The 27,941-nt window shown below is 37.6% G+C and overlaps 1 protein-coding gene and 1 long non-coding RNA gene across 2 annotated transcripts; one reads left to right on the top strand and one right to left on the bottom strand.

Moving 5' to 3' along the window:
* Positions 1-2: 2 nt before the first annotated feature.
* On the bottom strand, positions 3-27,649 carry LOC132103063 (protein Jumonji-like). Its single transcript, XM_059507872.1, has 18 exons — positions 27,055-27,649; positions 18,926-19,049; positions 16,926-17,067; positions 15,749-15,915; positions 11,669-11,845; positions 8,728-8,891; positions 6,000-6,957; positions 5,116-5,594; positions 4,944-5,036; positions 4,729-4,847; positions 3,916-3,986; positions 3,642-3,756; positions 3,452-3,557; positions 2,950-3,132; positions 2,675-2,799; positions 2,195-2,372; positions 1,974-2,081; positions 3-1,722 (listed from the first exon to the last, which is right to left on the bottom strand). Exons 1-18 carry the CDS (start codon positions 27,097-27,099, stop codon positions 1,567-1,569), a joined length of 3,510 nt encoding a protein of 1,169 aa, XP_059363855.1. The 5' UTR covers positions 27,100-27,649; the 3' UTR covers positions 3-1,566.
* On the top strand, positions 18,824-23,030 carry LOC132103068 (uncharacterized). The gene is made up of 3 exons (XR_009423332.1): positions 18,824-18,863; positions 22,250-22,287; positions 22,593-23,030. It is a non-coding gene; the product is annotated as an uncharacterized LOC132103068 (long non-coding RNA).
* Positions 27,650-27,941: the final 292 nt, after the last annotated feature.

Here is a 27,941-nt window from a genome sequence, read left to right as displayed (position 1 = left end):
CATTTTTGGAAGGATTGACAAGTGATTTATTTATTAAAACAAAAAATATACAATCCTGAAAAGTGACCAAAAAGATCTCCTCTGGACTGGAGGACTGAGTAACAGTGCATATAAATAAACAGTACAAGGATCAAGAATATTACTGTATAAAATAGGGTGAAAAGGATAACAAAAGAAAAAAAAACAAGGCCATAAAAAGTAAAAAAAACACATTTTGGAAACGTGTTTTTTTTTTAAAACCTTAAATACAAGCGAGTCATTTGGAAAGGGCGACTACCGTGTTTGATTACAGGACTTCAATACAGTCTGTACACAATTTTGGTACACAATTTTGGTAAAAGATCTTTCCTTTCGAATAAAAAAAGTAATAACTAGGGATCACCACCATGACATACTTCTCAGTGATTTAAGCAGCACTTATTTTTTTTGTAGCAACCCTGTTAACATCTAATTTATATTGATGAAGAAACCAATGTAGAAGTAAGGCTTTTTCTTCATCTCAACTCTTATCCAAACCCCTAAAAGACCCAAACTCAAAGGCTCAATTTGACATTTACTGGCATATAAACATAGTTGGGGCTTTTTTCGTTATATATTAGTATTTTGCAATAATATTCTATGAAAATGAAAGAATATTTAAAGATTTTATTTTTAATGGCAAATAAGGTTGAGTATTTTCAAGAATCACTTGTAACCGATTACAAATATAAAAGTTAAGGGGACAAAAGTTTGTGGGATAAAAGGGAAAGTGCATTTAACAATTGACAGCAACTTTACAAACACGTACAAACTGCCCTCAGCATCAAGCTTGTTATTTGTACTCCAAAGATTAGTGAAAGGCCTCAAAATGTGCTTTTAAAATGTTGGGAGTTCCTGGTGTACTCAAGGCCTCGAGATCTCCAGGTGGGAATTCACAAAGGAAATCTCTAATCGGTGCTGTTCACAGACTCCTTCACGTGTCAAATCCATGTAAAAGTGTCAAGCCCACAATATTTATTTATTTATTTATTTTGTCGCCGGAGAACCGAAATGCCAGTAGCCACAATAGATTGTAGATAGAATAGATCTTGCGTGTTCGTTCTAGTTCTTGACAGCTTTAAGACGTAATAAACGTGAGCCCAAGAGACAAACAGGCCAGGTAAGGGTGATGGAGAAAAGTGTCACTACAGCACCAGTTAAACACAAATGATAGGATATATTTATAACTATGTATACGCATATCTATACTCGATTTAATGCTAAAACAACCCGAAAATACTCATCTAAAAACCAATCTCAATACTAGTGCAAAAGGTTTCGTGCTTGTTGGATGAGACCCAATAGCCTTATGTCAGGCGCCCCAAACAATTGTGTATTCGCCCCCTTGTATTTGACGTGAAACGCGATGAAACATTTAACCTCCGTACATTCAATATATTGGACTAACCAGCCAGTAACTACACGTATCTGTAATACAAAAGTGCAATATAACAGCTTGTATTGATTTTATACACTAGGTACAAAGAGTATTGAAGTATTAGGAACATCTAAAATATAAAAGGAGATCTGGAGGAATGTCTGGTCTGGTTAGGAGCGGCCGCTGGAGAGGGGGACCAGGGCAGAGCTCTTGTTTCTGGGGCTTCGTTTTGCTGGTGTCTTGCTGGGGCCAACGGCTTTCTGCTTCACTCCACCGTTCTCCAATACTCTGCCACACACTTGATTTACCAGACAGTTGATCTGCTCCTGCGCAAAATAGGGTGGGATGCTTAAAGTTTTTTAAGCATAAGGGACAGTACAGACTTTTGCATTGCTACAAAAGATCTTTTCCGACTCCACACTTTTGAACGGTAGTGTGTAATGAAAAATTTTTTGGAATCTGTTTCTTACATTTGTTAAAAAAATTAAAGGGTGTACAGATAATGCTATTCCAAACTATATATATAAATATATATATACTGGTATTTTATATACACTTGCTGTAGACAGTCAAGTACCTCAGTGTAACGAAACATCATCTTGAGGCCACGAGGGGACCTGCGCTTCTGGATGTATCGGAAAGCACATTCCAGACAGAAAACCACATTGTCACTCTCGTGAACAACCTGTCGAAGAAGAGACAGGGAGAGTACAGCATATGCTAATATATTATAGCATAGCTAGGCCAATTAGCCTGGGGAAATCACAGTTAAAGTGATGGGTTTTATTGTAAATTTACCATGGAGAGGTAACACAGATGCTGACACACTTGGCAGCGTCTGTCAGCCGTGTCTTCTGTGAATCTCGAGCGCTGCTGCTTCTTCGTGTCTGCTTGAGACTCGCAGTGTGTGCCATAGCGCGCAGACAGACGGAGCCCGGCCTCGAACAGATCCCTGCGCTGGCGAATCTCTGCATCCCTGAAAACCCACGGAACAGGAATTTTACCCAACATTAATAGACATTAATTTGGTATATTACCAATATGGTTGGCTACTTGACAAAATGCTTTTGTTACTCTTTCGTAAGTCGCTTTGGATAAAAGCATTGGTTAAATGCAGACATGTAAATGATATAATGAATCTGGTCCATATCCTCTTCCTCTAAAATATCCTCACTTAAAATAACCTCAATCAACATGCAATTGGCAAAACCCCAAAATTTGGGTGAGTTTCTGGCCATGAAGCTCAATAAACGAGTCAAAACCAGCCTCAGCACAGACCTGAGATCTTTGATTAGACTGGAGACTGCGTTCATGAGCTGCTTGTTGTCCCGCTCACATGTTGTGATCTGGTAGAGCAGTTTCTCTGTGGAGAAAGGCTCCTCTATACGACGCTGTTTAAGGTCCTGCAAAACAAACACGACACACATGCATGTGAAAGCGCCATACTCCCACAGGAAACGGGCAAAACCCCACTCACAAAAATACAGCTCTATTTGAGTTGAACCAAGCGCAGTTCCAGCTGGCTTTGTCTGTCCCTGTGTCGAGTCTCTCACCTTAGCTGCCTCGTAGCCCATTTTCATCCACTGGGGGCTGGCGAAGTGCACTGTCTCTGAGACACTGTAGCCACAACACACCTTAGACACAAAGGTCCCTGGGAAACATACCATGAACTGACCACTCTTTTGCACTGTCCGGTACACTTTCACCCCTTTTCGTTGGAGCACCTCTGGAGAAATCTGTCATGAGGATAACATCACATCAAAGCACATTCTCCTTTACAGTACAGAAGGAGGGTGTTTTTACATTATAGGGACAGTCACCAAAAATGGACAGTTTTACTGATATTTTTCTGTTGTACACCAAAGAAGATAGGTTTCAGTGTTTTTTTGACCATATAAGAAAATTCAATGGGGTCCACTGTTGTTCTGGCTCTTTTTTTACCTTCATTATATGGACAAAAAGAGTTTTTCCACAGAAGAAAGAGATTTGAAGTGAGGTGAGTAACTAATGACAAAATGAACTATCCCTGTTAGAGAAATAATGTTCCTAACTCACCATTATGTTCCTCTCTAGCATCTCTAGCCCTGGAGTGCCATTAGCCTGTAGCAGTGTGTGTACAACTTTGTCAAGTTTTGATTTCTCTTCAGCTGGAATACAGTACCTGAGGATGAGAGAGACACATTTATTAGGGAACATGCCATTCGGGTTCAGTTTATCGCAGCTAACAATCTCTTTAGACTCTTACCAAATGCAGTCAGCACCAGTGTGTAGGTAATCGATATACGGAAGGCTGTTCTGGTCCCGACACCAGCATGAGGTAGAAAAGACCATGCCTATGTTCAGCCAGGGGATGGTCACTCCTTCATGCAAACACAAACAGATGAACGCTTACAGCTGCACAGATCGGTGCACAAATATACACATCATTCCTAATCATCTAGTATGGGATTCTAATTGAGCTCTTGATCATCAAAGTGTTTAATTGTATGCATGAAAGTTTCGTTTTCCAAAAACATTACCTGGCACAGCACCAAGATGACGTAAGATGGATCCTGAGTTATTAGACAGGACAGTAAGATTCCATCCATGCCTTGAGAGCGAAAAGAAATCAAAGTTACCGTCTAAAAATAATGCACAAAAACAGGGTTAAATAAAACCCTGTCTTCTACAAGTAACACTGTACAATAAGGTTGTATATACTATTAAAGCATTTTTGCATTTCAGTAATAGTATTGATTGGTATTATATTTATAACAGAGTTTATAAATGTCAATAAAAATGTAAATGATGTTTATTCGTACATATACAACTAGGGATGTACAATATCAGCCAATATTGGATAGTTAATCGTGCCTGCTTATTCCCTATGTTTTTACACCAAGTTAATATTAAAAAACACTTATAATATAACAATAGTGCATTCATATTTGAGAAATTGCACAGGCAAAAAAAGATCCATTGTCTGTTGTCAACAGTGTAGCGATGTATGACGCAAAGCTCACGCAGACGTCATTGTCAAAGCAAGCAGCTTCTTGTTGGTCAACGTGGTGAATCTGAGTGACCAACTTCAACCCGTTGGGAAATCTGTGTGTGGAAATCTTTCACCCTCACACAAAATTTCATATCATGAATCCTATTATAATTACTGGATTTTGATGGCAGTCAATGGCTACCATCAACAGTTTGGTTACCAACATTCTTCAAAATACCTTCTTTTGTGTTCAGCAGAAGAAAGAAACTCATACAGGATTGGAACAAATGGAAGGAGGGTAAATTATGACAGAATTTTCAGTGGCCCATTTTTGGGTGAACTATCCCTTTAAAACCCTTACTTTGAAAATGGCTCAGATTTGCCCACAGGAAATCCACTCCCATGAGTCTTTGTATCAACCCTCCCACAATGCACAGCAACATGGCATTCCTTTTCCTCAACCAATCTCCAGTACTCCCTCTGTAAAAGTGAAAAGGCATGACAGTGAACATGATTAAAAACAACATCACTTATTTCTGCACATGATGAAAACAGCTTGTCAACATGAAGATGTACCTCAACTTCAGCAGTGTCTGGCTCTTTGCTGAAGCACATGTTCATAGTATTCCTGGCTGCCCTGAAGAACGTCGTCAGAGAGAACGACTTTCCCTGTGAAAGATGGACAAACAATGATGCTTCAAAAAGACCATGTTCATAAATGTAATTCCAAACAATCAAGCAAAAATACCCTGTAAATGCACTTGTGATGGTCATTTATCACCCCTTCTTCCTCCCCTCTCTTCTCTAGTCTTCTCTGCCGGGTGGTCTTTGCCGTGGGGTCCAGCTCTCTGAGATGCTCACGTGCTCCACTTCGGTGCAACGCTCCATTCACAAGCCCATTTTTGGGCTCGGAGCGTGGAAGCAGCAGAGCGGCATGCTGGGATATGTCTCCCTGGCCCTCTAGAGGCCCACTTCTTTTCTCCAGGGCTTCTTTCTCTGCCAGCACTTCCTTCTCCAGCTGGGCCCTTTGGGCTGGGGACAGGGAGTCATAGGAGAGCAGGTATTGGCAGTACGCCTCTTGGAGCTTGGCCAGCCGATCTTGAGCCGAGCGCGGGATGCCCAGCAGATCGGCGAGACGGCCCCACGACTTCAGGTCTGTCACCTGCTGCATTCCCCCCATTTCATTGAGGATCTGGAAGAATCTGGCCAGGTCCAGCTCACAGCCACCTAAAAGGATGCAAAAAGGATCCAAATAAATAACTGCGTTGCTGCAAATGATGTAATGGGTATGGATATAAAATATGTTGGACCTATGACCTGTATAAGGAAAGATCCTTTGAAACTGTAGCTTCTGCTTCATAATCTGAAGCACTGCAGTCAAGCTAGTGACAACGCAGTTTCATAACAAGGTTAAAATTTGTAAAATAAATGTAATATTATATATAAACAATATTTTGTTAATAAAACGTATAAAGATAAATACAAGTAAAAAATAAAATACAATTAAAATAAAAAAATTGTGATTATTTGGAAGAATATTTTGCTATAAATGCCTTTTATTTACTCCCCAGCACTGTCTCTGACTGTTAATTATGCCCTCAAAACATTGTTTTCCTGTCCAGCACTTTTTACCTATAAGTGGAGGCTCTTCCATATTAATGCCTTGTGTCCGCAGGTGTCTCCTGATGCAGGCCAGTTGCTGTACATTCGGGCCCCAGCGTCTACCCAGCTTGTGCACATGCTGCACGTACGAGACAAAGCGCATCTCCTCTTTAAGCTTACACTCGGGATGCCAATCCGCTGGTGGAACAACCCGGTACAACCCATACGCCTCCGCTTGCCCCCGCATAAACTCCATATAAGTCAGTGGGTCATGGAACTCGCGTGTGCTGGGATAGAAAACAGGAACATCCATGGCCTCCGTGCTGCGCCGGCCTCGCTCTTTAGGCCCCGCTTGGATGAGGGGCTCAGTCGTATTAGAAGGATTGCCTTGTTTTAGTGAATTGCTTGTTTTGGGGGTCTCTGATATTTTTGGGGAGTTGGCTGGTTTTAAAATGTCTCGTGTTGAGGTAGTGGGGCTGTTCTTGGCTGTACAGTGCATCTGTTTGGTGAACATGAGCTTCCCCGCCGAGGTCCGTTTGGGCCGTTGCGATCCTGTCACTTGGGGTCTCACCGGCGTCTCCTGAGCTGCTTTCCTACTCCGCGTCTCCAAGGGAACCACTTGTACTTTGACCCTCTTAACCTCGACCTCTGCTCCGGTCAGACTATCCCCAGCTAACTCCAACTGCCTCTTTGACTGTCTCAGTCCGTTTCGTCTGGGTGGGAAAGTGTCCGTCCCACAGAGCCTCCCAGCGGATGCTGGTGATAGCACCTGTTTTTGCATCTTGGCGTGGCTGATTTGTTCTTTTCCTGAGTTGGAGTGCTGAGGGTGTGTGTGGGTGCGTGTGCTCAGGCTGAGCTTGGCCTCTTTGAGCAGTCTGGCTTTGGTGTAAGTCATGTGGCCCTTGGGGTATTTCACAGCTTTGGTCGGTGGAGTGCAGGGTTCTCTCGTCTTCCTAGAACTGACAGCGGATCCATTCACTTTGGAGGGCTGAGGGATGACAAAAATGATTTGATTTGATATTTCATTTATTTACACTCTAGAAAACTGAGTATACAGTAAACACAACATTCAAGCTGCTGTGTCACTTCAGTCTTTTTAATCAAGTTTAAAACACATATAACAAGCTATAACATACATCATCATATGTTTATACTATACACTTTTATCTAAAGCAACTTAAATCACAGATTTTTTATCTAAAAAAAAAAACTAAATTCTTTTCGATTTAATCAGTACACGCATTGCTCAGGAATTAAAAACTATGATCCTGCTGCAATTGTCTGTGCTACAGTAAACACTGCGGTTCTGCAGTGCTACAACATGAGTTTGGTGTTTGCTCTACTTTTACGGATGACATGTGATTTAAAGGCAAGGACTGGGTGTGGTGATGTCAAGAAGAAGCAAACACAACTTCCTCAAATTGAATGCATAACAGTGACCTCTATTTATTCACTCTAAAAGTGACCATATTCTTCCACTAGGGGGCTCAGTGGAGCCGTTCCTTCTTTTTTTCAGGGAGCTCTTGCACGTGACCTGGGCCATGTACTATGATTGTTCCATTTGCATTGATGGGGGATGGGAGACGATTAATTTGACTCAAAAACCAAAGTTCCTTTACAGAAACTACAACAGATCTAGAAATAATCCCCCACATGGAGGCAGTTCATGTTTACAAAAAACTGGACCCAGTATGTGGTACTTGCACACCCCACTGGATTTGACTGTGTGTGGAGAGAGAGGGGGGTTGGGTGGAGGAGAGATGACATCATGTGTTGCTATAGACCTGCTGCAGGATAGTACGGATAGGGTAAAGCTAAACATGCTACTCTTCGAGCACATAGGACGCTCTGGCAGAAAAAGCAGGACCAACATATATGGATCCTACTTAGTCTCTGTTATCCCACAAACAGTATACAGAGGCAAATGACACTGCATTAGAAAATAATGTTCTAATAGATAATGCTGTATGTGGAGATGACACACAGTATTTCACGAAAGTTGAAAATGTTTTGCTTTTCAATTATTCATCATTCATTGATAGTAAAGGTTATTCAGAGAGCAGCTAAGCATATATTGAGGTGTATAACAGCAACAAATATCAGCATATAAAAATAAATCTTACTGTAATAAGACAGTCTGTTATAAAATATATTTTATAAAATAACATTTATAAATCTGATTCCCTGTTAATTTTTTTTTTTTTTTAATTTATAAATCTTTTCCTGTTTTTGTCGTCACCACAAATTTTCTCCTTTTTTTTGGTTGGTCTGGAGGTAACAAAAGCCATTTCTAAACCCAATATATATCCTACTGCATCATGGATGAGCAAGTTCAATTCTAAATTCATCTGGGACTCACTTAAGCTGAAACAGCTATATGTCTGTCAGTGACAGATCACTTCCATATCAGTGTCATACACTTGGGAAGAAAGCTACAATTTTATTGTTGTAAACACTAAAGTGATGCAAACTTGTGGTCAGTTTCGCTTCTAGGCAGCTCGTGGGACTGGGAGGTCCAAATAATGCTTGATAGATGTTAATTAAATGCTTTGATAGTAAATTAGTTGATAATAAATGCTTTGCAGTTGTCCAGAGAAATGATGAGCAATACTTCTTTTTCTCTTGTAAAAATTTGCTCAAGATTGGGAGAGAACTATTATTGTTATGTTGAGATCACAAGAAAATGAAGGCGAGGTCATAGAAAAACAATACAGAAAAATGCCTGAACAATGAAAACAAAACAGAAATCCAGTCGTACCTGTTGTTTTTGTTCTTGTACAGCCCTGTTGGGTCTTAGATTGTGTGTAGTGGAGGTCCTAGCTGATGCTACAGTGTTCTTCTCCTTCCCATGGACCCCGTCTCTCCCTCTGGCCCTTAAACTGCTCTCGTTTTCCTCAGCAGTTTGTCTATGTCCGTTAAATACTGGTAGAGGAGAGAGCATACAACATATATGATGTTAAGAAGTCTTTCAGCAAATTTTGTTGAATATCGGCATATTTAATTACTAAAAGCAAAAGAAAATGTATTTATGTCTTTATTTTGATGGGGGGTTTATTTGTCTGTATTACAATGCACAAGGGTGCATAATGCCTGATGGTAATACGCACTAAATTGACTGACTTAACCAGATGGTTTTCCTCCCAGGTGACCTAAACCAGATGATGTAGTTTTGTAGTGGAAAAAGATCCAGGTTTGAGTCTTGCTTTGCACTTTATGCGTACTTGACTTGTAAATTGCTCTTATAAAAGACAGCCAAGCAGTTAACGGAGTCTGCATACAGGCCTTGTCTAACAAACCAGAATTTATGGGATTTTAAAGCTCAAATATTGTAACAGCAAAGCTGCTAACAGGTCTCAGATGAACATCAATACACAGTAACACAAATGACTGAATGCCACTAAAGTGCTCACTTTTTCCAAACAGCTAAAGACAAATCTCTTTCTTTTGAATGTAAGAACAAGATAATATTGCATGAAAATCTACTATAACAGATCTTCATTCATCTTGAGAGCCACCCGCATTGCACATGGACAAAAGAAGCAAAGTTTTCAAAGTTTTGAGCCTCTATTAGCTAAATAGATGGTGAACTGAACCATGTACGCAGTAAAACACTAAACAAGTACTGAAATGCTCTTTGGGTCACTTTAGTAAATGAAAGCTTCTAGAGGGACCAACTTATCATTCAAACAGTTTGGAGTTCACCCAATGTTGCACATAAAAGTGTCATATTTAGTGTGTGGTCTCGTACAATATGTTAGGAGAATTGGCTCTGGTTTCGTTATAAACTATGTATGCTCAACATGACTCCCATCTTCAATTGGTAGCACACAGTTTCCGTTCAACACGATGCAGTCACAACACACAGAGACTGAATTTAGAGCAGGAGAACTTCCACTAAAAACTCTTGGTCAGTGTTCAAGTATCTCATCAGCATGGGGCACATTTGAGAAGAATAAAATAAATTTAAAAACCCTGAAAGCCGTTCACAGTTTCAGACACAATCACTGTGTTTATCCTCGAGGTCCAATCTGACCTCAAACCCCAAGCGAGGTGACGGGTGTATGGTTGTAGTTTGTTCGGAGCCCCTCAGACATGTGTTGAGTATGTGGAGCAGTATTGGGTTACCGAGGTGTCAGATTACACTGCATATTTTGCTGAGTGGGCATTAGGGTCCGGTTACAAACCCAGAGACAGAAAGAAATGGGGCAAGATCTCAAAAGACGGAGATGGAGCGACGTTGAGCTTAATGGCCAAATTTAGAATCCGCTGTAAACTGAAGTGAAAAAACGACCAATTTCTTACTGACGCGACACCACACAGTGTCTTTATTGTATGGTTTCAGTGAAGGCCTGCGTTTGTTTCTCTCTTTATTTACACTACATGCATGAATCTGTGGGTGGGGCTAAACAGGCAGTGATGTAGAAGCAGGCGCTGATCTTCTTCTTGTATGGAGGCGGTGTTTATAGCCACACTATTATGTAATAAAGTGGCACATTCCACAACCTGTCGTTTTGGCAGATTGGCTTCATTATCAGCTGTTTTTAGACTTAACTAAAAAGTTTTGAGTTCTGAAATGTACAGGATGTTTTTTTTATAGTAAAATGATCTCTTATATGTCAAAAGATTAAGGGAATATTGATTTCTTAGTTCATCACTACCCCCCCCCCTTTAATAATAATAAAAAAACAAATAAAATAATTATTAGTACACATAAATATAGCATAAATAGTCATGAAAATATGTATATATAGCATATGAAACAATCTATATTTTAACACATATAAAATATTTACGTATAAATTAATAAATAAATACACTAACATTTAAATGTTTGTGGTCAATAAGATATTTTCAATTTTTTCTTTTAAGAAGACTCTTACACTCAGCAATATATTTGATTAAAAAATCTAGTAAAAACTGTGAAATATCATTATCAATTAAAATATGTTGTTTTCCATTTTAATATAATTTAAAATGTAATTCATTCCTTTAATTGCAAACCTGACTTTTCAGCAGCAATTACTCCAGTCTTCATTCACATGATCATTCTACTACTCTGATTAATTATGCTGATGATCAAAAAACATTTCTCATTATCAGTGTTGAAAACAGTTGGTTAATATTTTTGTAGAAACTGCGATACATTTTTTTAGGATACTCTGATGAAAAGAAACCTCAAAAGTACAGCAATTATTTGAAATGTAAATCTTTTTTAATATAAAAAAATGTCTTTACTTTTGATCAATTTGAATGCATTCTTGCTTAAAGCATTAATTTCTTTTAAAAAGTCTTACTGACCTCAAATCTTTGAATATTATATTATATTATATTATATATTGTAAAGGCTTTGCTTTTTTGCGTGTGTGCATACTCAGACATTGAGCACCTTTATTATATGGATGGTATAGAGCAAATGTAGTCGATCTGACAGTGAGGGCTGTATATAGTCACGACTCATTAACTGTAAGGTGTGGAAAGAGGCAGAATTTTAACACACCTCATTGGGGTCCCCAAATGGAACCAAATGTCCAACCTGTCTGCTACTGGAAGTGCAATAATAAACTGAACGCTACACAGTAAAATGGATTGTAAATCGCTATTTTAAGTAAAACTGAAAATAAAACGCAAAGCAAGATAAAGTTTATGAGAATAAGTGTGTGTGTTTGTAGTTATTCAGTGTGTCTGAGGAGTGTACGTACCATGACCGTTGGCGATGCATTTGTTGGGTCCTTTGCTCTTCCGTGGAGTGGACTGGCAGGAAGAAGTGGCATTGCTGGCACTGTCTTCTTTCTCTTCCTCATCCTCTTCCTCATCTAAATCTTCATCATCTTTAGCACTACCAAAGTATGTCATGTTGCTGGGCAACGCAGCAGAGCCTGAACCAATGAGAAAGAGGGTAAAGACAAAATGAGGGCGTGTCATGCAGAGAGACAGAGAGAACAGAACAGTAGTAATGACTACCAGCTGAGATGAACACAGTTCCAGTCTTCACATATCTTGCTTTGTAAGAAACCTGAATACCCTTAAAGAGATCACCAAGAATGAAAATTGTAAATTAATTTAAAAATTTTTGGTCCTACACCACCATTCATACACTCCAAGTATGAGGTCAGTGATATATAATATAATATAATATAATATAATATAATATAATATAATATAATATAATATAATATAATATAATATAATATAATATAATATAATATAATATAATATAATATAATATAATATAATATAATATAAAGGTCAGGGTGCATTAAATTAATCAGAAGTGATGAACATTAATAATGTATACAAAAGATTTTTGTTCTGTTCTATCAATTCATCAAGAAATCATGTAAAAAATGGCTGCTGAAAACACAGCTCTGCCATCATAGGAATAAATTACATTTTAAAATGTATTAAAATAGAAAACATATTTTAAATGTTAATATTTCAAATTAAAACTATTTAGAATGATTGACTTTAGTTTCTATTTTAAAAACAACACTGGACCCCATTGACTTTCACTGTATAGGATTTTTTATTTCATTTTTTAAAATATCTTTTGTGTTCTGCAAAATAAACAAAGTCATATATGTTTGAAACAACATGATGGTAAGTTAAAATAAACATTTCATTAATCAGACAGATTTAGGGTGTTTCTGTGTTCTGTGTCATTCTCTCTGAGAGCACTATAACTAGAAGACTTTAACTTCCTTAAACTCTGGGCATTTACTGTGCAAAGCTCCATATCCTGTTTAACTTCCCTGTCCCAGCACTGTGACAGCAGAGTGGTCCAGTCCAGCACTCATCTCATGTGCTACTGATCCTCACTGAAGGGTTCAGTGCTCACAATGGAAAGCCTGTTCACAAGCTTTATTCCACATTCCCTCAATAGCCATTTATCTGCAGCCGAGTCACTGGGTCCATGGTGCTCGCATGTGCTGTAGCATGTGATTGTGTATGCATGCGTGAGAGAGTGTATATGTGCCTGAGGAGGGGGTGGGGAACGGGACAGACTACTGAGACAGCAATAGAGACAAGAAGTGCCCCGAATGCTTTTGAATCACTGAATCAGTCCACTTCTCCAACCACAATAACCAACAGAGTGTTACATTTATATTGCAACCTGGTCATATCTGCCATTATTTGAGATCAATAGAAATGAACTATGCGAAACCCTTTTATGGACAGCAAGCTATAATCTCCAGGTGAAATGAGAGCCCAGCGTGGAATGGTGAAAGAAAGGATCTCTAGGCCCCTAGATTACTCAGCAAGTCTCTTTATGCTAGTCCTCTATCATCAAGGGCTTTAATAAGGGCTTGTGGGGGCTTTGAGCTATTGGCTATTGTTCCCATCACAAGATATTAATGAATGTGATTTACATCTGCAGTAATACAGCCGATTGTGTGCTGTGATGAATTCAACTCTCACTCTCATTACTGAACATGATATGCATAATTTCACTATCTGCAGGGAAGAGGTCTGCGTTTAGTCCAACTGTCCTATTTTTTTTGGAAAGAGTAGAAGCATCACGACTCATGCCGTCCTCTGATTTTGAATTCTTCCTTGAAGCAAAGCATGCCTTTGCTTGAGGATTTTTGTGCATTAATCTGAATCTGTTTTTACATCTGTCCCTTATGGGCTGATGGAGAACAAGAGTGAGAGAGAAAGAGAAAGAGATAGAAAAAAAGAGAGAGAGAGAGAGAGGCTAAAATAGCAGAACTAAAATGCATACAGTATGCATTATTGAATATTGAATGATGGCACCCAAACCACATGTATAATATATAAAACAGTATAAATATATACAGTATATAATAATTACTACAATTCAAAAGTTTGAGGTTGTTAAGATTTTTTAATGTTTGTGAAATAAATCTTTTATGCTCACCATAGCTGGATTTATTTGTTAAAACAACAGTAATAACTGTTATATTGTATTACTTTTTCAGGATTCTTTGCTGAAAATAAAGTCCAAAAGAACAGCATTTGTTTAAAATAGAAACCGTTTGTAACATTACAAATGTCTCTAATGTCACTTTTGTCCAATTTAATATTTCCCTGTAAAGTAAAACTATTAATGTCTTTCAAAAAATTGAATCTTATTGGCCCCAAACTTTTGAATGCTATAAACAATAGTAAAAGAAACTACAAAAAAACAATTTGTAATTAGTTTTCACTAAGTAATTTCACTGTTTAGTAGAGGTTTAAGAAGCAGCTTTTAGGAGCAGACAACAAAAAAGAAATACATAAATAAAAGATTTTCTGTGCTTTCTCGCTTATGAGCCGGCAGTGTATCTGAGTTCTGGCTTATCTTCATTAAATCAGCCTTGACTTATGTGACACTACAAGCTCAGGTTATTTTTTAAAAACCCATAAACTGGTCCATAATAACTCTCTCACATTTACGTTCACTTTAAGTTCTAACCCAATAATGAAAAGAGCTTTGATATGACGAAGGGAAGGAATGGAGACTGGGAGAAGATGTTCTCATTTACAATCTTTATGTTCCAATATCCATTAACCCACTTTAACTCAGCCAAGAGTCCAAGGCAAATCCAATCAGTCAGTTCCCTGTCTTTACACAGCCGTGTGTGAGAAAGAAGAGACATGGAGAAAGTTAACCATTTCAAAGTAATATGGGAAATGTGAGTGAGTGGGAAGGGAGAGCGAATAAGAGAAAGTATGACGTTAACTCAATTTGTGTCCTCTATGTTTGTTCTGCCAGAAAAGTGGAGAAGAAAAATATGATGAAGGACTGCAGCTGAATGTATAGCCACCATAAATCCAGACCTTGTTACTACTATTTTTACATGCACAAATTTAAGCTTCATTCTTTTATCTGGTATATGTAAATGTTTTAATTGTTTAAAGTTCTGGTAACTTATTATGTGCACGTCATGTGAGTTTATCTGTTTATGCTTTAATTTCACAACCGATAGTATTTGTATATTTTCCATTTTATTTTCATTTTAATTTTAGCTATTTTATGTGATTTTGTCATTTTTATTTCTATTTAGTTTTCATTTATTTTTATTTCATTTATTTTTATTTGTTTTAATTTTAGTACTTCAAAATTGTTTTACTTCAGTTAGTTGCCAAGGCATCATTTAAAATTTTTCATAAGTTTTTCTCTTTTAATTTAATTTTCATCTTTTTTTTTAATTAAATATTTTATTTATTTTTTACATTGGTAAGACGTTTACATTTGGAATTTAATTTTTAAATTTTGAGATTTTAAAATTTCGATTTATCACATTTATTTATGTTTTGTTGTACATGTAAACATATTCACTGATGATCTCTTGCTCTCATAATATTTACAATATCCTTATTCAACCCAACTAAAGCGAACTGACTTGAAATATTCTGCTTGCTTCACAGAAGTTTGGATCAACACACCACAGATGTGTTTGTCCAGTCAATTCAATTTCATATTTAAAAAGAAAACAAAAGTAACCTGCATGTATAGAGAAGAATCTCAAATTTATTTCCAATTAATTCTCCTCATAAACTTGAATAACTCCAATGAATAAGAAGAAATTCCTCATCTTCGGGAGCTTTTCATTGCCATTGTCACCTTTGACCTGCTTACTGGAATTGAAAATGTACACTGTGAGATCAGCCAAGACACAAAATAAATAACAGCAGCACCTAAAAGTTTGCCAGCAATAACCGTGAATCCCATGTGAGAGGGGAATGTGTGCTGCCCAGAGGTGGAGAATTATGGAGCCAGTAAACATTCTGAGAGTTGATAGAACGAGAAAATGAAAACAGACACCGAGCAGACCCACCTCTTAGGCAAAGGAAGGTTAGGAAGTCTTCAGTTTTGGGTTTGCGTCTTGTGAGGTGGTTGAGCATGGCTGGGCTTGGGGGCATGGCCTCCAGCATTTTCAGCGGAGTGGCATTGGGAGAAGAGGGATGAGACTGAGCAAACTTCCTCTGAGCCTGCAGTCTTGGCCTGGTATGAGAAACAGGGAATTAGTTCTCCTAGAAATGAAAATTCTGTCATTATTTAGACATCTTTCCATCCATCATTTATTCATCAAGCCATTTTGAAAGCTTTTATTAGTCAAACTTTTCTAAGCATTTACACGGACTCCCTTTCTTTCCCCTTTTATGTTATACTGAAGAGAATCAAGTGGGTTTCTGAGTAAAATGAGAATAAATTATGACAGATTTTTCAAGTTAGTATTTTTCTGTATCTTTTATTTGATGGCTCGTGTTTCATTGAGGCTAAAAAAGAAGTGGCTTTGCATCGTGCCTAACAACGCCCCTTAGCGGTTATAAATTCACTGTAAACCATAGCTTCACAGGGCTTATTGCTTTTATAAACGGTTATTCTATATAAGGTTTCACTGAATAAAACAGAGCAAATAAAGCATAATGATATAAATAAATACAGTATTCTTCCACCAAACAATGTAGTTCCTCAGAAACAGTTGCTGTTCCAACAAAGTGGTTGCTGAGCAACACACAGAAGTAAACAAAGGTGTATGTTAATGTAATTTACAACAGCTTCGAACATGGCTCAACCAATCAGAATCAAGGACAGGAACTATCCGTTTATAACCAGATTTTTGGAATCCACGTAAGGAAAAAAGACAGAAACATCCATTGGTAGGAAAAGAGATGTTAATCTAACCGTACAGAAGACCTGCAGAGGGAAGCAGTTCGGTCTGATATATAAAAGCTCAGCAAAATGTCTGACTATGTAAGTCATTTTTTAATTGGCCAACATCACAGTATGTTGTGATTTGATGCTTGGATGTGCCCCCCAAGCTAAAAAAAACAAGACTTTTGTCTTTTTGATAATTTGATGTTTCACTGGTAAACAGTATGGACTAGCCTAGGATGTAACTTAATACTGTATCTTTTTTGGCAATTAAAGTTATAGATCAGTTGTTTATACTATAGTTCCACAGTATACTGTGCAGGAAATTTCACACAGAATAGTCTTAGTAAACGCACCTCTTTCTGACAGGTTCCTCTATTGAGTACTCATGGCTGCACTCTTTGCTCTGAACTGCATGTGTCCGGTCTGACTTACAGCTTCCAGCGAACAGCCCAGCTTTAGCTCCTGAACCATTCAAATGGCCATTTACAAAGGAGCCTGGGAAAAGAAGGTGTGGTTCAAGTTTAAGCAATAACCATATACACATAAATAGAGAAGATACTGTTTTGCTCCAACCTATTTTTATTTTTTTTATTTTTTTTTACATTGATATGACAAATTTAACAAATTAAACAAATTTCAAAGGTGTAGCACCCACAGTATTTTTCAAATCATTCCGTCTAAGCACTGGAGTGAACAAACACAAGAGCACACTCAGAATGAACTGACAGGATGTAGGAAAAACCACAATGGCTACAGTGTCCTGTTACATTTATCTAAGGTTTCAGTCATGTTAAGTCGCCAAAAATAACCATTTAGCATATTAAAAAAAACATTATTGTCTATCCTCTTCCCCATCATACAAACTGAGAATAAAATGGCTCTATCAGCATTTATGGGACCATATGAGAAACTTTAATAAATCAATTCTGTAAGATGTAAAAGATTTGTGACCCTTATGATGTAACGATCATGTCCATGGGTAACACAACACATATTTTACATTAATCAATTTACGTTTATTTTCACGTTAAAAATTGCAATTTGTAAAATAAGTAATATTACATTCATAAAATAAATTAATTAGTAATATAATATTATTGACTACATCTTTTATATTATGTAAATATAATATATAATTATATTTGCATTAGATATATTAGACTTGTTAGATATATTAGATCTTGATATTAAAACAACCGATGCATAACACTGTGCATACATAGAGAGAGATTAATTACTTTAATACTTTAATTATTTATTTACACAAGTATGTTTGCATTTGATGATGTTTCAGGGCATTCAAAATAAATTCTATCAAGTGAAGTGAACTTCAGCAGAAACCTTTGAATCAGAATGCAGCTTTTAGAATTTTTTGAATTCTGCCTGTTGCCTTATAATTACAAAGAATCTCTGAATGCAAAGATAGCAATGCAGTGCTTTTGATTACAAAGCAATTCCAAAGGAATTCTTAAGTGATAGTTACTGAATGCATATAAAGCGGAGAGCTCGTGAGGTGTTCAGTTCATGTCCTTGACATTCTCTGAGATGATGCACTGCACCATACACAGGCAGGCAGGTCACTGAGTTCACCCCATTAGAGTGCAGTGATTTGAGAGCAGTTGAGAGCGCTTCACAGCCCCAGCACATGAAACCCATACTGAGAGGGTATTATTCAGGGCATAATTTACTTTGCTCACACATTTTCAGAGCAATCATGGAAGAAGAATAATACTCCTAATGGACCGATGGGATGCTGAGGGACTCAAGAAAAGTCCCACAGTGCCATGTGCCTCCTTGAGTGTCACAGCTGCCTCATGATCTCAGCGTCTAAGCTAAAAGAATTCTTCAAATACCAATGTACCTTCAAAATACAACATCCGACTGCACAATTCAGAACATTTTAGTAGATAGAAGGGCGAATACATCAAGTAAATTTCGTAATACGGTCATTTGTGCCTGTGAATTGATCAAAAAGAATGAACCACTGTTATTGCACATAGAGCAGGATATGATTTCATGAATATGACCAAGGTGAAGATTTGACATCAATATTAATTAGCTAACAAACCTCGAAAGATTACCTGGCAATGTCAGCATGAAGTTAATTAATATTCATGAGTTCAGTCTCAGTGCCATATAGTGATGTCTTAAAAACTCATTCTAGCACTGCTCTTAAGTTGTGATATTCTCAGCATATCATTCCCTAAAGGGCTTCAGAATGGCAGCTGAAAGCAGCAGCGTCAGATGTTGAGGGTCACAGAGGTGAGATCTTTGCTGCAGCTGTTCTAAAGGTCAGTAGCCATCTGTAATCGAGATCACTGAAAGCACTGCTCTAGAAAAGATGCATACTCACCATTAACTCTTCCAGTGCCATTCTCCACTTTGCTCTTCTGAGATGTCTTAAACTCTTTAAGTGAGAGGTAGAGCACCCGGCGGACCACTCTCTCTTCCGACCATGGGATCCCATCGTTATCATCCTGCAAAAAAAAAATATATATATATAATAAAGCTTATTTTAGAGCTCTAAAAATTAAGATGTGACCTAAAGTCATCTCACAAGAAAAAAATTGCTCTCTGAATAAACAGTTTTGGGTTAATTAGTCAAAAAACTGTCAAATCAATGAAATGACAAACACTGAGAGTGGACAGGGAAAAAAATATGCTTGTATTGTGAAACCACAGCTATACAAGCAGAAGGCTGTGCTATAAATAGTGCAGTTGGCTCCAATTCCTCCATCCCAGCACGTGTCAGAAAGCCTTTTAATACTGAATGCTCCAAAAGCAATCACAACAAATGCTCTCAGTGTAAGTATAACATTTGTTCCCCACAGATTAGCTAATGTGATGTAGTAAGACATCTTTCAGACTAGGTAGCTGAATGACCTCACTGTTTTCCACATTTCTCTTAAAGCCTCAAAACATGTCCTTCATTCAGTAATGTGATCTCTTATAAACTGTTCAATCTCTTTAGTATAACAGGCCATTGCCTTAGCCCATCACAATAAATCACCAGAAATGAGGTAACAAACAAGTTCATGTCCTCCTCTAGTGCTGAACTGTCACTAAATCACCCACCAAAAGGCTAGTTACAAGGGAAACAAGGCACTTTCAGGAAAAATACAATCTTTTCATCCTAAAATACATCACTGCACCTTATTTACCTCTAAATGATACAGATATAGTAGTGCATTTGGTGGATATAAGTACATTTAGAAGTAGATTTCGTACCTTAGGGTACCCAGTGACAGCTCTGTACCTTTTTTCTGAGAGTATGCAATGGTTCAGGAGGTTTTAATGCCAAGAATCTCCAAATATGTGAACTGCTCACATTCACCCAGTTTCCTGCACTAAAGTTGTACCGAAGTGAATCAGCCCTCTGAAAGCATGCAGCTCTACAGCATGAGAGGAATGTCATATCTGTCACTGCATTTGGCACTTTCATGAGGCAAGATTTGATATTTTACATTAGTGCTTTATTGATATCACTAAAAATGCACCATATTTTAGCAAACTGATTCTGAGAGCAATAACACCACCACCCATCCACCCAACATGCACCCAGTGACAGCTACGTGAAATACTTGAGATGATTAGGACGATGTGATGTGCTTGACCCCAGCTCAGGGCCTCCCCACGGCACACGAAGAAAGTGGCATTCTCTAGGGAACTTCTAGTCACCATGGAGACGCTCTTCCACAGGTCTATTGTGGTGGTTATGTGAAAGCCCCTGTCAGGGTGAACTCAAAACCATATGACATCTCGTGTAAAATCAAAAATGTATTTTTGATGCTTCAAGATATTCTAACTGACCCTCTGATGTCACATGGACTACTTTGATTATGTTTTTATTAACTTTCTGGACTTTCTGGACATGGACAGTATATCGTACATACATCTTCAATGGAGGGTCAGAAAGCTCTCGGACTAAATCTAAAATATCTTAAACTGTGTTCCGAAGATGAACAGAGGTCTTACGGGTTTGGAACGACATGAGGGTGAGTTATTAATGACATAATTTTGATTTTTGGGTGAACTAACCCTTTAAACTATGTTGTTTTCTATGTTAATTTGGAGATTCCAAGGTATGAATATTATGAATGTCATATGGCTTTAAACTGTGATTTTTCTCTCTCAATTATAAGACTATTTAAGGGTTCTACATCGCACTAGATTTAAAGTGAAAGTGACGTGACATACGGCCAAGTATGGTGACCCATACTCAGAATTCGTGCTCTGCTTTTAACCCATCCAAAGTGTACACACACAGCAGTGAACACACACACACCCGGAGCAGTGGGCAGCCATTTATGCTGCGGCGCCCAGGGACATGCACTCCCCCCACCTACAATTCCTGCCGGCCCGAGACTCGAACTCACAACCCTTCGATTGCAAGTCCGTCTCTAACCATTAGGCCTCGACTTCCCAATCAATAATTGACAGGGTTGCTGTCAGTGTAATTAAAGCACAAAGCCTGTGCATTACTGGAGGATGGAAGCACTCTGGATTTATGGCCAAATTCACTGATCTTATGCCAGCACAAGGTCCGTTGCCAATGCTTGGAAATTGGCAGTTAAGTAAATGATTCTTCTGGTCTATTATTTGATCAAGAAGGCCTGACACACCTCATAACAGAAAAGCAGCAATGTAAACTTCTCAATTATCACTAAACATGCTTCTCTGGCCCAATAAAATACACGTGCACTAATGCACTTAAAGAAATTTCCATTTAAGGAAAGCTCTCATATCAGTACATTAATCACAGATAGCACATGAGCCCATTATCTCCTAAATCAATTAAACACAAGATTCATGTTGCTCATTTAACTCTCATAATCAGTTCCTCTGTGATAACAGCCTCATATGCATCTTCCTCTTAACCACATCAGTTTGCTATCTGTGCATGTAGCTCCGAGCAGCTTTTACAATTACACTAGCATCTCTCACCACACATCTCTAAACCGTGAGCTGGTTTTTATTACGCTGACAGCAACCCTGTCAATTATTGATTAAGGTGTATTGTGTCTGAAGTCATGAGGATAGATCTGTCACCATAAGCACAATGCAGATCTTTCATGCAGTGACACATATAGGTTGAATTAGAGGACTTTTTACATGTTTACATTTGGAGTCTATAATCCAAAGATCAAGATAGGCATCAGAACAACAACAAAGAGCAAAAAACCAACAACAGAGGACAAAGTCAGAGCAATAATGGCAGAATATTAGACTGCAGACTAGAAGCTTATTTAATTCTAGTGTGTGGGTTTGATTTGCATACAGATAACTTCAAATGGATTTTATTAAACATGATGGCTTTAATGAGTAAACTGCTCCCTTATGGATTTCTACAGCTTGAATCCATAGCAATTCGCATTATAATCAGGAACATTTTTTGTAAAAGCTTTAATCTTTACCTAAAGTTTTGCACCGACATTGATTCAGACAGAGCTCACCAATGTTAGTTGGGTCTGCGAGCGCTGCTTCGCACAGATCAAATTTAAACAGGGCAGCAGAAGACGGGCTGTGGGCCAGTCTGCCAACGTATCAAATCTGACCTTGCTACCCATCTGTCTCAGACCAGTCACTGGCCACTCTCACACACACACAGCTGACTTACTACTAATGTTTACAAAAACAAGCTGGCATGAAAGTAATAACGGATCTATTATTTACCCAGGGCCAACAACCTGATGATAAAACCGGCCTATCAGCACGGTACAAGCAGGCAGTCGATTGTAAATGATGACTGGCATAAGCTTCTTAAATAAGCCATTCAACAGCCCTCAGTGTCACACATCTACCTACCTACCTACCTACCGATCTATCTATCTATCTATCTATCTATCTATCTATCTATCTATCTATCTATCTATCTATCTATCTATCTATCTATCTATCTATCTTAGGAAAGGATAGGATATATATTGGAAATTATTTTATCATCATCAATACTGGATATTAAATTGCTGCTGCATATTTTAAATTGTAATTAATCTTTACACTTGCATTGGTCTTCCCAGGTTCAGTACTGTGCCACACAATTCTCACTGACTGTACAAAAACAAAGGACTCAGTACTCAGGGGAGTTCCCGCAAGCCTGTTTGTAGTGCCTCATCCTATAGGTTTGCTTATCAAGGACACTTTGTTTCCAGTGACAGCTCTCTCTACACATTCACCTAGCTGTGAAGACAGATTACTGCAGACAGAGCCAAGGAAGCCCAGACTCATCCAGTGACAATCCCGTCTCCTGCCATGACAACAGGAGAATGCCATGGCAAACTATCCGCTTTACCATATGCACCTTCCATCCTCTATTTCCATACATATGAGCAGCATTAAACAATAAGCTTGCAGTGGGATGAATTTAAAACTAATGTAAAACTCAGTGATCTAGTACCATGCATGACAGTTGAATGAACTCTCCAGAGACAGCAGACCCTGGTGGAGTCTCTTTGCACTGATTTTCACCCATGTTTTAACCATTTGAGTAAAGCTACTACTTTAAAGCTAAAAATGTTTTGCAGCTGCAAACAAACAGAATCTTCTTGGATTTGAGGGTACTGGTATTTGAAGTACAATGAATCACATGCTAAAAGCCGGAATACACTAAATGCAGCAATATTTGCTTGTCTAATTATTAATTATACTGAAGCCTTTAAATATATCATATTGCTATTTGTGACATCTAAGAGTATCTCTCAAGAGAACTAATTAAAAAGCTGTTAAATCAATACACAAACGCCAGACACATTTCTTGATTAAAAAAAAAAAAACATGTCTTGATATTAATATCACAGTAATAACTATACCCAATTTAGCAAGCCCATTCTGATATATCAATATGTCTCCTTGGAGTTTGGGATGACTGCATCAATTAGTGCACAGCTGGACATGTCTGAGACCGAGGGATGAAGCAGCCATTACAAGTTGCCTGCAGTTTTTTTTTTTACATCATCTTTTGTTTTATCTTAGAGTTGTAACAGCCATAAAAATTCATTACACCGATAAAATGCAATGACAAAAAATATAGTAGTAGATTGCACAAGTGATATTACATCTTGTTATATATGATGTTACATATTATATATATATATAACTTCAATCATTACTTTAGTCTTCAGTGTCACATTACCCTTCAGAAATCATTCTAATATGCTGAGGTGGTGCTCAAGAAACATTTCTTATTATTATCAATGTGAAAACACTGTGCTGCCTAATATTTTTCTGTAAACAATGATACTTTTTTCAGGCTTTCTGATGAACAGAAAGTTGAAAACAACAGCATCTATTTGAAATATAATTTTTCTGTAACATTATGAATGTCTTTACTGTCACTTTTGATCAATTCAATTTCATGCTTGCAAAACAAAAGTATATATTTTTTTCCAATAAGATAATGTCAGTATAAGCACTCAAATTCATGAAAACATTCAATTGTAAGTGCAACAATGAGATCAATATGATGAATTGATGACATCTAAAATGTCAATTCTGTTGTTACTGTGTTACAGCACCAATTTGACCTTATTTAACACTTCATTTCACAGTGCAAGGATCTCATATAAGCATGTTCCTATAATTAATATAATAACAGTCAGCTCTACAAAATAATTAGACCGCAAGTGCATGTAGTCCATTAGCATTATTCATTACTTATGTAAATACACAGTTAAATGAACACTGTAATATAAAGTGTGACCAAGTGTTTCCTCCGGCCCTATATTCCAAACCTCATTAGGAATCATATATCATACGAACGCAGACCAAAACCCCCAATCTGCACCGAGACATAAAAACCAATCCAGTGACTGAAGTGAAAAAGATTGGGTCAAATTAAAGGCCCATAATATCTCTGTCAGTTACAGGGATGAGGACCAAAAGTTTAAAATGAGAATGAAATAAATCAGAAATGAAAATACAGTTATATTATAACTGAAATAGATTATCATCACCCTTATTTGGGATTAAACCTACAATTTTAGCGTTAACAGACTGGCTTCTTATCAGTTAAGCTACCCCACTAAACCAGTTCTTCAAGATTTGCAATAACAGTCAACACTTTCTAGATTAAAAGAAGAATGTTTAAAGCAAACACTTTGAATGGATGAGTTTTTTCTAGTGTTTGTAAATGTACCTCTACCTTAACTGGGTCAGTGTAGCACGGGCTTTAGTTCTGTGTTACTGTGTGAAGCAAACTGATGCTAAGGAGGAGTCTAAAGGAGCTAAACATATATCAAATATCTGACTGCTGAGGCCTAAGGAAATGTGTGGGACACAAGAGCTTCCCGTTTAGATGGCCATCTCTGTCACGTGCAGCAGGCCTGTGCTCACTCTGAAAAGAGCGGTATATATATCTGCTAATTTATCTGATGTTGTCACATTAAATAGATTTGTTTTCACATATGGTGCTCGGGAGAAAGCGTGAAACGTGATTTTCTCACAGCCTTCCTAGTTTCTGCAACCTGTTCATTAACACTACACTTCAATAAAGTTACGATAATCTACAGTAATAATGTGTGCTGTAACCTCACCTAATCCTGAATGACACTGTGTAATATTCTTTAACAGAAAGAATGTGTTCAAAATGGCATAATGGGACTGTAACAAAGGAGTCACTATGTAAATACAGGCCGGTTTACAATGGAAATTGACATATCAACTTTGCTGCTGATCCATGCAGTTCTGATCAGAAATCTCTTGATCCCTCTGTTGATTTAATAACCAAGCATATCCGGTTTGGCAAGAGAGAAGAAAGAATGTAAAACGTTCTCTGTCTCAATATGCACAAAAGGCCTTACATTTTCAAAAACAGTAGAGGTTTATACATAAAATTAGCTCCACATTGAACTCTGACTGATGTTCAGCATAAGTGTGTTTGTGCTAGTGCTGTCATATATATAAACATCTAAGCAACAGCTGTATTTAATCTGCAGGATCGCAACGAATTACAGCGAATACCAACTGAAGCCAAAGAAGAGAGCTCCATACAAAGAAGCTATCATCTTTAAAATTGATCATTCCCAGCCACATATAACTAAACTCGATGTTCAGAGCTTGTACTTCAAGCCATGTGGCAATTAAACATCAGAAAATTGATGTAAGCAAAGACATCAGACAGGAACTGAAAGAAATGGCAATCCTGAAAGAACAACATATCATAAATTTGAATACTTTGCAGTTATTCCATTACTTTTCCCTTTTTTGCTGGATTCTAGAAATGCATGTCAGCATTTTGTCAATAAAGCAATGTGTTATTTTAATTCAACCACTCAACAGCTTTTTTTCTTTGTAGAACCAGGGTTCCAACTGTCCCCACACATCTGGAAAAAAAACTGTATATATGGGGCATTCTAATTTTATGTGTAATTTTTAGACCTGGAAAGTTACTAAAATGTCATAAGCATTTTATAAAGAATATACCATTGAGCAGGGCCTTCATATATTGTTATGGACAAAAGGGGAATTAAAGGTAAAAGGCTGACAACCTATGTTATAGATGCAAGTTTAAGCAATAGGTCTTCAATACCTAAGCTATTTCCCATTTATTCTTAAAAAAATAAAATAAAATAAAAACAAGTCAAACAATTAAAAATGTTTAATAGTTTGAAATAAAGACAACACGTACTCAAATAAAATAATGCATGTGAACTAGAACATTTAGTACTTTAAATTACAGAAAACTTTAACACAGAATCAAATCTATCAAATGTTATTTTAATTTGACATGCTATTATATTTATTATTCACATTTTGAATTAGTTTTTTTTTTTATATTTTCAATTGATTTTTTTTCATGTCTATAGTTTTATTAATATTTATTTCATTTTAGTACATAACTCACTGCGAGATAAGTTTGATCATATCGTGACTCGACTGGACTAAAACGGACACATCTTACACAGTGACGGTAGCAGGGACTGCCTTGGCGTATATCTTCTATTAAAGACGTCAGCATGCACACAACATCTAACCAGCAGGAGGTCAGAGACAGGCTGTAAACTTACCACAATACAAACATCTGCCCACGATTTGACAAGCTAATTTCTCGTGACATTGAAAAACCAACCTACACTCAAACACTCACACAGTGTGATGACCGCAAACACACACATACGACCACAAACTGACCACGCTAGTGTCGCGAGACGGTCGTCTACACATCGACTGGAGCTAACGTTACTATATGACAAAACTGTAACATGTCACAGACAGCGGAAATGCGAAACGTAACAAGGTACTTCAAAAGCCCAAAGCATTATTCGGGTCAACCGCATGATTCAGATCGGCCAACCTTATCTTTAACCTCTAATTCAAACAGAAGATGGTTCACGGACTGGTCGTTTATAACATCTGACCTAATTCTGTCACAAACCTGATAATTTAACAAGGGCCACAACAGTGATGTCATTAATGCAAATTAAGAGGCAGATGCCACTGAATTGGATGAAAAACCAACGGAATAAATGTCAAATTTGCACTTACAAATTTCTTTTGAATGATATTTCTTTTCGGCCTTTCCCTGCTCATTTTGCCCTCCTGAATGGATTCATAAAAGTTCAGACGGCCACATAAATTCTGATTATATACATATAGCCTATAGCATATGTATAAATATATATAAATGTTTCCGTTGTTGAAGCACGTGATTATTTAAATCCCTGGTAGCAAATGTCGAGGTAGGCAGAGACTGTTGTATCCAGGTCGATCGCCGTAGCCTGTCTTCTTTTCACAGCTCAATACACGAAAGAGGTAAACGAATACAAATCCGAAGATCCATGCCGATTTGAAAGGGTCTGAGTAAAAAAATCAGCGGCAACATATCCACCGAAATGAGCTGGAGCAGCCAATCTTCCATTTGAAAGCTAAACGGCGTAGTGTCAGGGCTCCCCGCAGCACATTCTTGCAGTCAAAATAAAAGCCAGCTCCTGGCTTCCATTCTCGACTGTTGTAATGTATCGTTTATTGTTACATTACGCGGGTGCAAAACAGTCAAGCACACCAATTTGAAAAATCTAGAGTTGGCTTTTGGCTGCCGCTGTGCTCGCTCATATTGTGTGAACTCAATGGCAGCAATGTTACTGCGACCTAGTGGCGTCTTTCAAAGGAGACTCCGTCCTCTCAATCAGCATCAGCACGTTCAGCGGGACATTTGAAAAGCCTGTCTCGAAACATGGCACAAATCTGTGCCGTTTAACGTCTTTTAGCCATCTGAATTATACATCTTATCACGAAGTATTTTTAGGATTAACTAATAGCCTGATTATGAGAGAAACCAAGGTGCATGAGAAAAAAAACGACTATATAAGGATAATTGCGTTTTTTAGCTCATAAATGCCATGTGTAGGTTTATACAAAATAAACACTTTTGG

Source organism: Carassius carassius, chromosome 24 (assembly GCF_963082965.1).
Source record: "Carassius carassius chromosome 24, fCarCar2.1, whole genome shotgun sequence".
Classification (NCBI taxonomy): Eukaryota; Metazoa; Chordata; class Actinopteri; order Cypriniformes; family Cyprinidae; genus Carassius; species Carassius carassius.
This window is presented reverse-complemented; position numbering and strand designations above follow the sequence as displayed.